The sequence below is a fragment of the Fusarium oxysporum genome, chromosome I (assembly GCF_013085055.1).
Source record: "Fusarium oxysporum Fo47 chromosome I, complete sequence".
Lineage (NCBI taxonomy): Eukaryota > Fungi > Ascomycota > Sordariomycetes > Hypocreales > Nectriaceae > Fusarium > Fusarium oxysporum.
The window spans coordinates 5,924,128-5,936,537 of NC_072840.1; the positions used below are offsets into that span (position 1 = coordinate 5,924,128).

Here is a 12,410-nt window from a genome sequence, read left to right on the forward strand (position 1 = left end):
GACGACACCACTCCTTTATCTTGCAGGCTGAGTGGATTGTTTGCGCTGAGATACGTCACTGCTACTGGCGAGAACTAAAATCACTGCCAAAATGGGACCAGGTGAACTACAATGAGTTTGTGGCTGCTGTTAAGAGACTGTGGTTAGAGATGAAGACGCCAGGCCACGAGAAAGAACTCTAATGACGATATAATAGAGAGTTCGGCAGCGTCGGGTTTGCTGTCATATTGTCTCGTGGTACTCGGAGGAGTCTTGGAGAGATGATAGCCGGGTTTCAGCAGGCTGGGTAGTGGCTGGCTAGGGGAAGCTGAAAATAGGGTTGAAAGGAAAAAACGAGAGGTATTCTGATTAGTTCAATTATTTCTTGCTTGTATTTATAGATCATCACTTTGTTTGCCATACAGCGATACTTATGCCTTATAATGTGATATTAAATTTGGAAGAATGGCCATAATTCTTCAACCTTGATAGATGCAATTGCTCGTATCCCTCTATGCTTTTTCCATATCTCTAACAAACTCCCTGCGCAGCACCAACAGAAAATGCGCATGTTTCGTCAAATTATCCCAAAGAGGCTCCATCTTTCGAGGCTGATGTTATTGCAATACCCCATTCAACACTTCTGGACATTTAGACGAGGTATCTCTCCACGCACAATACCCCTGAAGCAACACCCTGGCATGAATCTGCCAAGTCGCGTCCTAACACCATGCCTTGGCCCAAATATCCTCACCTATCAACAACCCTGTCTAGTGCTTACAACACGGGTGTAATATGGATCACCTCCATCCTTCTTCTCTCCTCACCGAAACCGCCCGTCCGGATAAGCAATTAAACCACACAAAACCATGGCCGGTCACGCCACTAACGAAACAAAGGGCAAAGGCAAAGTCCGACAGCGGCGCGCCCACACACGAAGCCGCACTGGCTGCTCAGAGTGCCGCAGCCGCAGGGTGCGGTGTGGCGAGCAGCGTCCCACATGGTGAGATCCCAGCAAAAACCCAGGCTGTTTCCCGGAGAAAAGCTGACTGTGCAAATTGACAGTGAGAACTGCGTTAATAGTAGGAGAACATGTGAATACCCACCTGTCAAGATACCACTGAGGGAGAGACGGGCGTTGGAGAAGGCTGGGGCAACTCAGCCGTGGGAACATGTTCCCTGGGAGGCTCCGAGTTCTTCCAAGGGACCTGAGGTGCCTAACCCCCAGGCTCTGGTCCGTCAGCTTATTTTGTCGAGCTCTGCAACGACGTTGGACTGCGTGGCCATTGACATGCCCCTCAAATCGCATGAACTCTTCAATTACTGTAGGTCCCAACATCCATGAGCGACAGGTCACTACTAACAGCCCTTTTGTCTACGGTGAAACCCTTGTCACATCTCTCACAGAGCAACATAAAGATTGGTACGTCTAACCGTGTTGTCTTTCCAACCAATAGTTAACCTTGATAGCATGCCATATACCATATCGGATCCCGAAGCCCTCCGCAATGCGATTTTGATGGCAGCCACTCATTTTACATTCAAAGTCGGCAGCCTCGAAGCATTTGAGCATACATTCCTCTTTCATAGAATTGAGACCGTGCGATTGGTGAAAAAATGGCTTTCCAGTGGAGATCTCACCCTTTCAGCTGCCATCACCAAACAGATTGCTACCCTGGCATACACAGAGGTATGGCAAATGAACGTCGCTCATTGTTTCAGACGTATTAATTCATTGATAGTTCTGCAGTGGGGACATGCAAATGGCCGAAAAGCATTTAAATGTCATCTACGCTCTACCATGTCGGATAACAGACCCGTCGAATACCAATGGCAAGACTCGTGACCAAGAGCTGTCTGATCGCTATTTTTTATTGTGAGTATTTATCACTCAGACTAATCCTGGCGTCAGCTGACATCCCAGAACCTCCACCTTCATCCACGGCGTACAGACCGTCCTCCATGGCATCCTCCGCGCCGAAGACTCAACACAACACAAGAACAGTCTCTCCGTCTCCAATCCCATGCGTCTCATGCACAAATGGTACAAGTCAGAGGGCCATTACTTACACTGTCTCAAGCTAAGAGCCATACGCCTCTTCTCAACATTCTTTATACTGCCTGACATCGGAGCAAGGCTCTCTGACGTCTACAGTGCGTCAGTAGTGAACAGTCTTCGTAAAGTCACCGATGAATTCTATAATCTCACAGAAGTTCAAAAGATACACGATGATTTCTGGAGAACCGGTGCAGCTGCTAGAGTTTACGACGCAGTTCTTGAATCGCACCAAACCTCCATTTCATCAACCGATCATGAACATGAAGCGATTTCAGACGCTGAGCAAAAGACTTCATGGTGCGGATTGGTCATCGCAGCAGAGTTATTCCTTGAACAAGTAGTTGTTCTATGGCGCCCTTTCACAAAGGAGATATACCTCTGTAGCATGAGGATATTCCAACGTGATCTCTCCTTTGCGCTTCAGAAACCAAATACGCCAGAGATCGCAGAGCTGTTATTCTGGGAATCGTTTCTGGGATTGATGAGTCTCTATTTGCATGAGAAACTAGGGGATATGAAGCGAGAACCTGGCTTGAAGCCGTTTTTCGAGAGGATTATAAAGGAACAGAGTCGAGATATGGGTTTGGAGAAGTGGGAGGATGCAAGGAGGGTGTTGTTGAATATTGCATGGCCGTTGGACTTCTCTGAGGAGGATTATGTGAAAGGGATATGGAAGGCTGCAATAGCTGACTAGGTGATGAAGAAAGAATTAATTATCATTCTGGGTTGAGGTATTGTACACGAACCTTGAGAGTGGTACAGTAGTCGGCGATACGGATATAAATGTCGCGTAAGCCTCTTTGTCGGAGCATTGAAGTTGCCTAGACGTCGTATATCCCTCTACAATCCTTGGGATCTAATGAGAATTTACACTACTGTTCCGCCTTTCTTTGATGCAGCTGGAAAGACAAACTCTCTTAGCTTCGCCATACCCATTCTATCCCCTTCCATAGTCTCCGCCACCTCTTTATCAACCCAGCCCTTAGTACAGCCGCCACCAAAATCAGTAACCCACGCGTTACTATCCCGATCTATCAATACGTTCTCTGCATTGACATCTCCCCAGATTAATCCAGCGTCATGTAAACCAGAAACAGCAGCGTCAATCTGGTCCATCCACCGTTGTCTCACTTCAGGCGGAGGATCATCATGTTCCTTGAGAACGATTTTGGTTGAGAGCGGACAACCTCGGTTATCAATATGAGTTAGCAAAATTCTAAGGGTGAAGTCATATTCATCCATGACGATGCCGTAAAGGTGACACAAGTTGAACTGTGAGTCCAAACCTGCCGCGTGAATCATTTTATAGGTCCCAAGTTCGCGCCTGATCTGAACGCCGGAGTTGCACGGCTTAAAGAAACACTCAGTCCGGCAGTCGTCGATGAGAACCTTATTTGGCGGCTTGAACAGCGCATACTCAGGATCTTTGAAACTTAAAACTATTCCAGCGGGATCGTAGAGAGCAGTCCAAGTCTCCAAGTCATCGAAAAAGTCATCATCAAAGGTTACAAAAGACGGACGCATAGGTGACGTCTCCGCTACAACACGTCGAGGACATAACTTTTCATCAATGATGTCTAGTTCAAAGACAAAGAACTCCGGAAATTGATGCTCGTGTAGGGTGATTTTGATGTCTTTTAGATCACATTCCGGAAGAGTTACGAGCTCGACCAGGAGAGACTCAAATGGGGCCATGACCCATTCGTAGACGTCGGTATCATATATGTCGCCGATGACCTCTTCACCTGACTCGAGGACTTCAAGGTATGCCATGTACTTTTCTGTCATGTTGGGAGAGTTGATGAACTTTGTCGGTGAGATCTTGATGTAGAACGCCTTGCCATTCCGGCGGACGGAGAAGAGTGCATCATGATTAACGCTCCGGAGACCTGTGGTGATCGATTCGATTCTGTATCTCGGCGTTGTAGCCATCTCAGAAGACGATGAGCCAGGTTAGCCAAAAGATGAAGGGCGTTGGAGTGGAGAGCAGTGAACTGTGGAGTTTGATATGGTGCATTTGATTGGCGGGACGTCTTGCACTGAATTACCTTTAGGTATTTCGGAAAGGCTTCTCTTGTCCTGGCGAGTGGAGACAAAATAACGCATGATATTTATTCTCAAGTGAAAAAAAGACTTAGGTTGATTCAGCATCAGTTTAGTGTAGAAATAATGGGCCTTAGACCAGGTGTCTTTTGGCACCTCGCCTCGAGGTCAGAAGCTTCCCTTCCCCCTGAGGCCTGTGGTCTAGAACACGATGCGATATTCACATTAGTCACGCGACAGTTCTCTGTGTTAAACTTGGCAAGCCAGCGCGAGAATGAACTGTTTTTGAGTTCACTACGCACTGAATTAGTGCTTGCAGATAACAAGTCTACCCCAGATACTCTTTGGGAAACAGTTCACATACCACTAGCTCCACTCTGTCGAGATAGGCATGCATCCGCGAAGTAACCAATCACTAGTGATCAGTTACAATGTAACCAGATGAATAGCTATCACTTAAATTCGACGTTCTCTAAGCTATAGTTCAAATATCACAATCTCTATAGTTTCCTCAAATAATATTCTAGAATTATATAATTCTCATCATGACAAATACCGTTGTCGTTATCGGGTAAGATATTCAAATTGATAGCACGGAAACTTCAGCTAACGATATCTAGTGCTGGTGTGATTGGCCTCACCTCAGCATTGTTGCTGGCCAAGGAGGGTAACAAAGTCACCGTTGTCGGCAAGCATATGCCCGGCGACTATGATGCCGAGTATGCCTCACCATGGGCCGGAGCCAATGTCATTCCGTAAGCTAAGCACTGAATTACTTTCAAGACCATCGTACTAACATTATTAAGCTTATCACCAAAGGACGCAAGTCGCTGGGAACGAAGAACATGGATCGCCTTAAAGAGACTTGTCGAGGAGACCCCTGAGGCGGGCATTCATTTCCAGAGTAAGTTCTTGAGACTTGTTAAAGACCAGATAATGGCTAACATCGCAAGCAACGCATGTTCTTCGTCGGAATAAAGACACAGAGTCCGCCAAATCTGGATTCTCAGCCCATTTCTACGCCGATAACCCATGGTTCAAAGAAATCTTCAACAACTTCCGAAACAACCATCCATCCGAAGTCGCAACAGGCTACGACTCTGGCTTCCAATACCAAGGAGTTTGCATCAACACAGCCATCTATCTCCCCTGGCTTCTCGGCCAATGCCTCAAATACGGCGTCGTCGTAAAGCGCGCTATTCTAACTCACATCAATGAAGCCAAATATCTCAGTCATACTGGAGAAAAAGCTAACATCATCGTAAACGCCACTGGTATCGGATCTCTAAAGCTCGGAGGCGTGCAAGACACAACCGTCGCACCAGCACGGGGTCAAATCGTCCTCGTTCGCAACGAAACACCCAAGAACTTACCACTCTTCATGTGTTCTAGCGCCCTCGATGAAAGCGGTGAGGAGATCTACGCTATGCAGAGAGCAGCTGGCGGTGGTACGGTTATTGGTGGGACGTATCAGATTGGGAATTGGGATACACAGCCTGATCCGAACACCGCGAACCGGATCATGCAGAGAATTGTAGATCTTTGTCCTGACATCGCTGGTGGAAAGGGAATTACTGGGTTAAGTGTTATCCGTCATGGTGTTGGGTTTAGGCCTTATAGAAAGGGGGGATTGAGGCTGGAAGAGGAGAAATTGGATGATGAGACGTGGGTTATTCATAATTATGGGCATTCTGGATGGGGATATATGGGGTCTTATGGTTGCGCGGAGGGAGTGGTTGAGCTTGTTGACAAGGTCACTGATAAGACTCGGGCAAAGCTGTGAGGGTCAACTTCAAGTACTGTTGTTCAGCGTATTATTTACAACCAATTACATTTCTCATGAAAGTCTCTGCGCTTCAGCCTCAATGAATTAAACTCAGAAATGCGTATGAGTATACATCTTCCAATTTCCAATCGCAATTAAAGACTGCAAAGGACTTCATAAAAACGATCGATTCTCACCCCGAAATTGCAGACGACGCTTTTTTTATCCCCTCATTCTATTAACATAACCACTGATGAACAAAAAGCATATTGGTATCTGTCATAATTCTCTATCTAGAGTAGAAACCCAGTGGGAAAAGGATCCTCCGGATCAAGATGAACATTCTTCTCCCCCGTAATCCAAGCCCTCCCCTTAACAGTCGGAAGCACCGCATCCAACTCCCCAACCTTCGTCGTCCCTCTAATCCTCCCCACAAACTCCGTATTAATAATACTCCTAAACTTGACCGACTCTCCCTCCTCAATAAGGCCCCTCGCATGCAGAATAGCCAGACGGGATGAACTCCCCGTTCCACAAGGACTTCTATCCAATCTTCCGGGTGTGACAACAACAGTATGCTTAACAGTCTTGCCTTCTTGTCCGTTCTCTAACGGTTCTGTGATGATGACGTTGTTGATTCCGCAGATAGCCGGGTTCTCAGGATGCGTGGGCATGCAGTTCGCCAAGACCGCTTGTTTCAATCTCTTGCCGAAATCAATGAGACGATCTGCATTGACTGTTTCCACTCTGAGACCCAGAGCTTCTGCTTTGACAAGCACATACCACTGTCCTCCATACGCAATGTCCACCACCAGAGTTCCGAGCCCAGGGACCGCAATCTCTTTATCAAGAGCATAAACAAACGCCGGGACGTTATCAAAAGAGACAGATCTGCACTTCCCATTCTCACACTCGGCCGTCGCAACCACCAATCCCGCAGCTGTGTCCAACCTCACAGTAGTAACAGGCTCAACCATGGGTACGATCCCTGTCTCGAGAAGAACAGTCGTCGTGCAGACACAATTCGATCCAGACATGGGGACCCAATCTCCCGGCGCCATGATAAGAAACCCAGCGTCTGCATCAGGTCGACACGGCGGGACGACCAAGTTAACGCTCATCTCTAAGCGCCCTCTAGGTTCTTGGAGAAGTAGTTGTCGAAGATCATCTCGCTCAGCCATGTAGTATGTGAGCTTATCGTGCATTGTTTTGGCTGGTACGTCGAGGACGCCGCCGATGATGACATCGCCGACTTCGCCTTCTGCGTGGCATGTGACGATTGAGATGACTCGTTTTGACCGCATGGTGAATTATGTGAGAAGAGGTATAATTGAGGTATTGATCTCCGAGTGAGAATGAAGGGAAAGTTCAATTGGCATGCTTTTATCTATAGTCTTTAGCATGATGCACTTAATTGGCGTCTTTTTGGAGGGGTTCGACTGATTTGGGCGAGGGGCGGAAAACTACCCATTTTAGAACGCCCATGCTAAACACGGCTAGGGATCCCGAGCAGCCACGCAAAAAGGGAAGCGAGTTTGAATCGATACGAATGGCCTAAAGCGCAAGATAACAAGTCAGGTGCTCAAGAATAACCAATGGCAGCTTAAACTCGTGTTTCTAACTGCAGTACTGCCACTTAACACGGTTATCTCAACATCAACCCCAGCAGCATGAGAACAGCCAACATTGTGTCGAACGGAATGTTGTTTGAAAAAGACTCAGGTTTATTCACATGTAACTATGTACAAGCTATGAAAGATACGTTTTCTCTGGCCAATAGATCTCGACCAGAGCTAGTAGCTTGATAAGCCCAATCCACGAACCATCAACCTAAGCGCGAACAACACGAGCCTTGGACTTCCATCCCCAAGCCGAAACATCCCGCTTGTTCATGACAGCCACGCTCTCATTGTAGTCACTAGTGCCATGCTCCGGATCAGCATCCTTAGCCTCACAAGTAGGTCCAGCATGAGGATCTCCAAGCGCACCCTCAACGGCACTAAACTTCCGCTTATCCGCAGTAGTAGCAACCATGTTCTTGGCCGCCTCCTCAGTCCAGCCATTGATGAAATCACCATGCGAGCAGAAAGCATTTCCACACGCAAGCTTGAACGGCGCCTCGCCGCTCCAACCGTTGGGGAGGACCTTGCGGAGATCGTAGCGGATGCTGAAGCGCAGCTGGGGCATGGACTTGCTGCCCTCAGGACACCAGTTGGCAGTGCCGTAGTCGCGGGACTTGTAGGCTGTTTCGAGGGTTTGTTCGTTGACGCACTGGGGGAAGTAGAGGAGTTGCTGGAGATGAGTGCCGCAGGTTGAAGTAGGGAAACCGTTGGCGCCGAGAGGAACAGCCTCGCTTTCGCACATCCACTCCACTTTGGCATCAGCTGGCATATCGGCTTGAGTCTGCGCATTGGCATCACCCGCCACCATTCTCAAGTTCTGAGGAATAGGAACCTCAGCGGGTGTTTCGCCAAGGTTGTAATACGCACTGAAGCGCATAACAGGGATAGGTTCGAAGTTCTTTCCATCCGCGGTGTAAAGCGGCGTCGGAATCCAGTAGACAGAAAGATCGTTGGGGTTCTCGGCATTGGTGCAGCCCTTCTGCAGTTCCGCGCTGGTCTTGGTGTTGACAGTCACAGCATCGGAGCCGAAGAACGAATGAAGATGAGACTTGCTGTACTCGCCGGGGAAGACAATTGGATCGATGTTCTTGAGCATAAAGGGAGAAGCAACGTTGACTTGGGTGTAGGCCTGAGCGGCGCCGACAAGAAGGCCGGCAGCGAAAAGAATGGAGGAAGACATCTTGCGTCTAGCAGATTATAAAAGAATCAGATAAGATAAAAAAAAGGTACAAGTGAAATGTAGTGACAGTCAATGTCTAACGAATGAAAAAGAACGAGTGTAGTTGAAGCAAGAAATAAGGCACAGATCACGACCATACACTTCGTTTTAATACAAACGCCAAGCTCCCTTCCATTATCTTGAAAACCCATCCCGCGTATACTCGCCAATGTTTCGTTTAGATATGCTTAATAGAGATGAAAGACTCGGAATATTATTAGCGGGAAAATTCACACCTGTAACAAGGAGTTGGACGCAATTGGTCAATTGCATGGCGCTTGGAAACATTAGAAACATTGGGCCTTGTAATGTCCGTTATGAAACAGGGAGAACTTCTCTATTTGGGTGTTCCCGCGTTTCAGTATTAGGGCGGCATCGCTAAGCGACGGTGGCTTTCGGGAGCTGAGGCTTGGCTGGTATTCATATTCGTCCCACTTCACGTTCTAAACGCGTATAAGATTTAGCATCTTATCGATAGCTCCCCACCCTGTGGCATCGTCTTTTGAAGTACGGAGTAAGCTTTGGTAGATGCGGCTTATAAGTTATAATAAGGGACGCTTCCCACCTCCGCTTATTAGCCGTGATAACCTCTGCATCACCGTAGGCCATATTTGCTTGCGCAACATACAGGCAATTGCTACTGCACTGGGCAAAGAGTACGTTGCCTTTATGTGTTAATTCGTGTCCTTTACCTTTGTGTTAGAGCTGAAGCCTCTTTTAAACTCTCAACCTTATCACAGCTGTCGCATCGATGCCTGGTGGAGGCAGAGCATTTTTTGAATGACAATTTTGCCGTCGAGGTGTGAGTTATTTGCCCAACGCTGAGCAGCAAGCAACCGTTTTATATGGCAAGCCCAACACTAAACGCCGTTGGGTCTTTGTCATGCCGTCCAGATAAGCGAGGTCAACTGACTCGCGCATCTTCCATCTCCAATAGGGTCTGGCTATGACTTCACCGACGCAATCAATAAATCGACAGAAAAGCCAATCGCAACATCCGTGATGTGAAGCCCTTTTCTCAGCAGTCGTCCTTCCTTGGAAGCATTACTCTAATGGTGGGTCGTCAGTTTTAGAAGTTCTCCAGTAATCCAGTTTTTTAAGATTAAGGTAAGGAAAAAGCTTACGCACCATCCTTATCTGATGTGAGAGAAAAAATGCTATTCCCGGTCCGGTTTTCAGATGAAACACCTCGTGAAACTTGGAAGTTTTGTGCTTATATATACAGTTTTATGAAAAAGCTGTGAAATGTATAATGAGTTATGCATTTACACTGAAAGTCATATCATGAAATGGGATGACAGACGATGTGAAGGATGTCCCGAAAAGGATGCATCCTTCGAATCAAGCGAGATAGGATTGTGATTGTGATTGTATGGCCCATGAACCTGCATTTAGGTATTTCGGCTGATGCTGACAGTTACCATTTGAGCAAACATTCCCGAGTTCTAAGTACGTGATGGTGTGAAGCTGAGCGCTCTCTGCGAATGACAACCTACAACTAACATCACATCATAATCAAGGACCAATCCAAAATCCCCTCATCACCAAGCATCTCCCTGCCACCCAGGCTACCCCTGTCCAAAGACGTTGGCAAAAGCTTGAAAAGTCTTTTTATGGATCTCCAACATGACGAATGTCCTGATGATCTGCAACCCATCCATGCTGGAAACGGTTGCATCTTTCATATTGTCTCCACATATCACTTCATCGTTGGTCGTCAGCAGTAAGCTTTTCATTTCCACAATGCCGTCAGGAGATCCTTTTCTCTCGAGCACAAATCTGCCCTGAAGATCACCTTCTCTAGTTTGTACCTAAATCAAAACAACTGTGTTCCACTTGGTTCAAAGTAAAACTCTATCGGAGGATATTCGTAACTGTAGGGCTGGTTCCGGGATTTCGCATCTGACACCGGCATCCAAAAACTAGGGGTCTCGCCAAGCCCAGAAATACTTAAGCTGAAATGTCAGTGGATGCTTCCATCAACATCTGTTCAACCAACAGGTCGTAAGCACAGCCCAGTATAGACACAGTCCGCGAATCCTTTGAGATGACAGGGCATGGATATTCAGGAGTTTCTGCGGGCCACTTTATCCAGTTTTCCTTAAAAGTGACAGTATATCATCCCGCATATTGACTGTGAACTTCTCTTGTTCTTCTTCCCTTCCTCACGCGATCATGGCTGTCGCGGCAAGTGTACCGTCGCGCCCTGCGCTGAGAGTTGGGATTCTCGCTGCACTGGGTATTTTCTTCTTTGTCGTTCTTTTTACTTTTTATTCTGACACTGTACGATCGCCTGTTGAGTTTGCGCATCAAAAGGCACAACAGTACTGCGATTCGTCGCAAACGACGTGAGTGTCTTGCATCTGCCCTATTGATCTCATGCTAACAGATGGAAGCATTCCTTCTTTTACACCAACACCTACACCGGTATCAACAGTCACTCCTGAACCTACACCAGAACCTATACGTAATTGTGAAGATCCCTATCGTCGACCGGGATACCTTTATATACCCAAAGAGCCGAAAGCTTATAGAGATACACAATGGATTCCTTTCACTGAAGAGTACCTTGATTCGGAACCACCCGAGTACGCGGCTTACCCACCGAAGCATGAGATTGTCTTCAACGACACTGCTGTTGAACCAGAGTATCTCAATGCTGCGGGAAACCCTCAACAATGGATGCGCATGGCTGTCGTTGAGAGTCGACGCCGTCGCAAAGCAGCAGAAGCTACTGTCTCACCGACGAGGAACACAACAGTCAATGACTTTGTCAACATGAAAGACGACAACGGTCTTGGCTGGCTTTGGGGCCGACGTGTTGTCATGTTCGGAGACTCTGTCGATCGCTATATGACACAATTCTTCTGCGAAGAGTTCGACAGTAAGATGTATCTCCCCATCCAAGACAAATCAGGCCGCCAAGCCAAAGGCATCTGCGAAGTCCCCGCCTTCAATCTCACCCTAGTATATCTCCATTCCGTCGGCTCCTTCACCTACCGCCCAGACTGGTGGTGGATCGAAAACCTCAAGAACGTCGCATGGGAAGAACGTTGGAACATCTTCTGGAAACCCCACGAAGCCCCTATCCAAGGCCCGTCCGGTCGCCCTGATTTAATTCTCTGGCAGAACGGACTCTGGGATCAGCGTGCTTTCTGGGAGGGTGGCGCGGCGATGCACAATGAGGGGGATAAGCCTATGACCTTGAAAAACAGGCAGATGGCTTGGGAGGAGGTCCGCTTTGTGACCGCGAGAATAAAGAAGATTGCCAAGAGGCTTAATGATGAGTTTGGGGAAGATGTTCCTATTATGTTTAGGGCCTTGACGGTTCATAGGGAGAGTGGCATGGGCGATGCTATAATGATGGAGATGGATCGTTTGGGAAGGGCTGTGGCGGAACAGGCTGGCCATGAGATGTTCGAGTGGGCAAAGTTGATCCATCTTCTTGGGAATTTGTACCAAGATGGTTTGCATCCTGGGAAGGGAGCGGCGAGTTGGCTTTGGGGTAATATGATCTTGGAATACCTCGCGAGGTCTGCTGGGTCTGAGGTCGGTGGTGAGGCCAGATCACCGTACTTCAGCGGATGGGATGCCTGTCATAAGGAGTTATCAGGTTGGGGAGGCAGATGAATTACTCATTTGTACTTCGGATAAGCGTTCCGCAAATTACATAGAAACTGAATTAGTTGTTATCCCACTATGCCTCCATTGCATCCTTCTCTC

The 12,410-nt window shown here is 47.6% G+C and overlaps 6 protein-coding genes across 6 annotated transcripts; 3 read left to right on the forward strand and 3 right to left on the reverse strand.

Moving 5' to 3' along the window:
- The first annotated feature begins 821 nt into the window (after window positions 1-821).
- Window positions 822-2,812, forward strand: FOBCDRAFT_314844 (uncharacterized protein). The gene is made up of 6 exons (XM_059611968.1): window positions 822-982; window positions 1,045-1,304; window positions 1,354-1,402; window positions 1,450-1,669; window positions 1,722-1,855; window positions 1,904-2,812. The coding sequence occupies exons 1-6, from the start codon at window positions 849-851 to the stop codon at window positions 2,730-2,732; spliced, it is 1,626 nt and encodes a 541-aa protein (XP_059463958.1). The 5' UTR covers window positions 822-848; the 3' UTR covers window positions 2,733-2,812.
- A 93-nt stretch (window positions 2,813-2,905) lies between these two features.
- On the reverse strand, window positions 2,906-3,875 carry FOBCDRAFT_247415 (uncharacterized protein; the record flags this gene model as incomplete). Its single annotated transcript, XM_054703017.2, has 1 exon — window positions 2,906-3,875. Exon 1 carries the CDS (start codon window positions 3,824-3,826, stop codon window positions 2,906-2,908), a length of 921 nt encoding a protein of 306 aa, XP_054558992.2. The 5' UTR covers window positions 3,827-3,875.
- A 751-nt stretch (window positions 3,876-4,626) lies between these two features.
- FOBCDRAFT_123724 (FAD dependent oxidoreductase) lies at window positions 4,627-5,864 on the forward strand (the record flags this gene model as incomplete). Its single annotated transcript, XM_031194848.2, has 4 exons — window positions 4,627-4,652; window positions 4,702-4,836; window positions 4,888-4,985; window positions 5,035-5,864. 4 exons carry the CDS (start codon window positions 4,627-4,629, stop codon window positions 5,862-5,864), a joined length of 1,089 nt encoding a protein of 362 aa, XP_031029586.2.
- Window positions 5,865-6,139: 275 nt separating this feature from the next.
- On the reverse strand, window positions 6,140-7,150 carry FOBCDRAFT_268172 (proline racemase family; the record flags this gene model as incomplete). The annotated part of the gene is made up of 1 exon (XM_031194849.2): window positions 6,140-7,150. The coding sequence occupies one exon, from the start codon at window positions 7,148-7,150 to the stop codon at window positions 6,140-6,142; it is 1,011 nt and encodes a 336-aa protein (XP_031029587.2).
- A 500-nt stretch (window positions 7,151-7,650) lies between these two features.
- Window positions 7,651-8,828, reverse strand: FOBCDRAFT_175173 (uncharacterized protein). The gene has a single exon (XM_031194850.3). The coding sequence runs from the start codon at window positions 8,646-8,648 to the stop codon at window positions 7,677-7,679; it is 972 nt and encodes a 323-aa protein (XP_031029588.1). The 5' UTR covers window positions 8,649-8,828; the 3' UTR covers window positions 7,651-7,676.
- Window positions 8,829-10,862: 2,034 nt separating this feature from the next.
- Window positions 10,863-12,317, forward strand: FOBCDRAFT_236070 (uncharacterized protein; the record flags this gene model as incomplete). Its single annotated transcript, XM_059610040.1, has 3 exons — window positions 10,863-11,035; window positions 11,084-12,243; window positions 12,301-12,317. The coding sequence occupies 3 exons, from the start codon at window positions 10,863-10,865 to the stop codon at window positions 12,315-12,317; spliced, it is 1,350 nt and encodes a 449-aa protein (XP_059463959.1).
- Window positions 12,318-12,410: the final 93 nt, after the last annotated feature.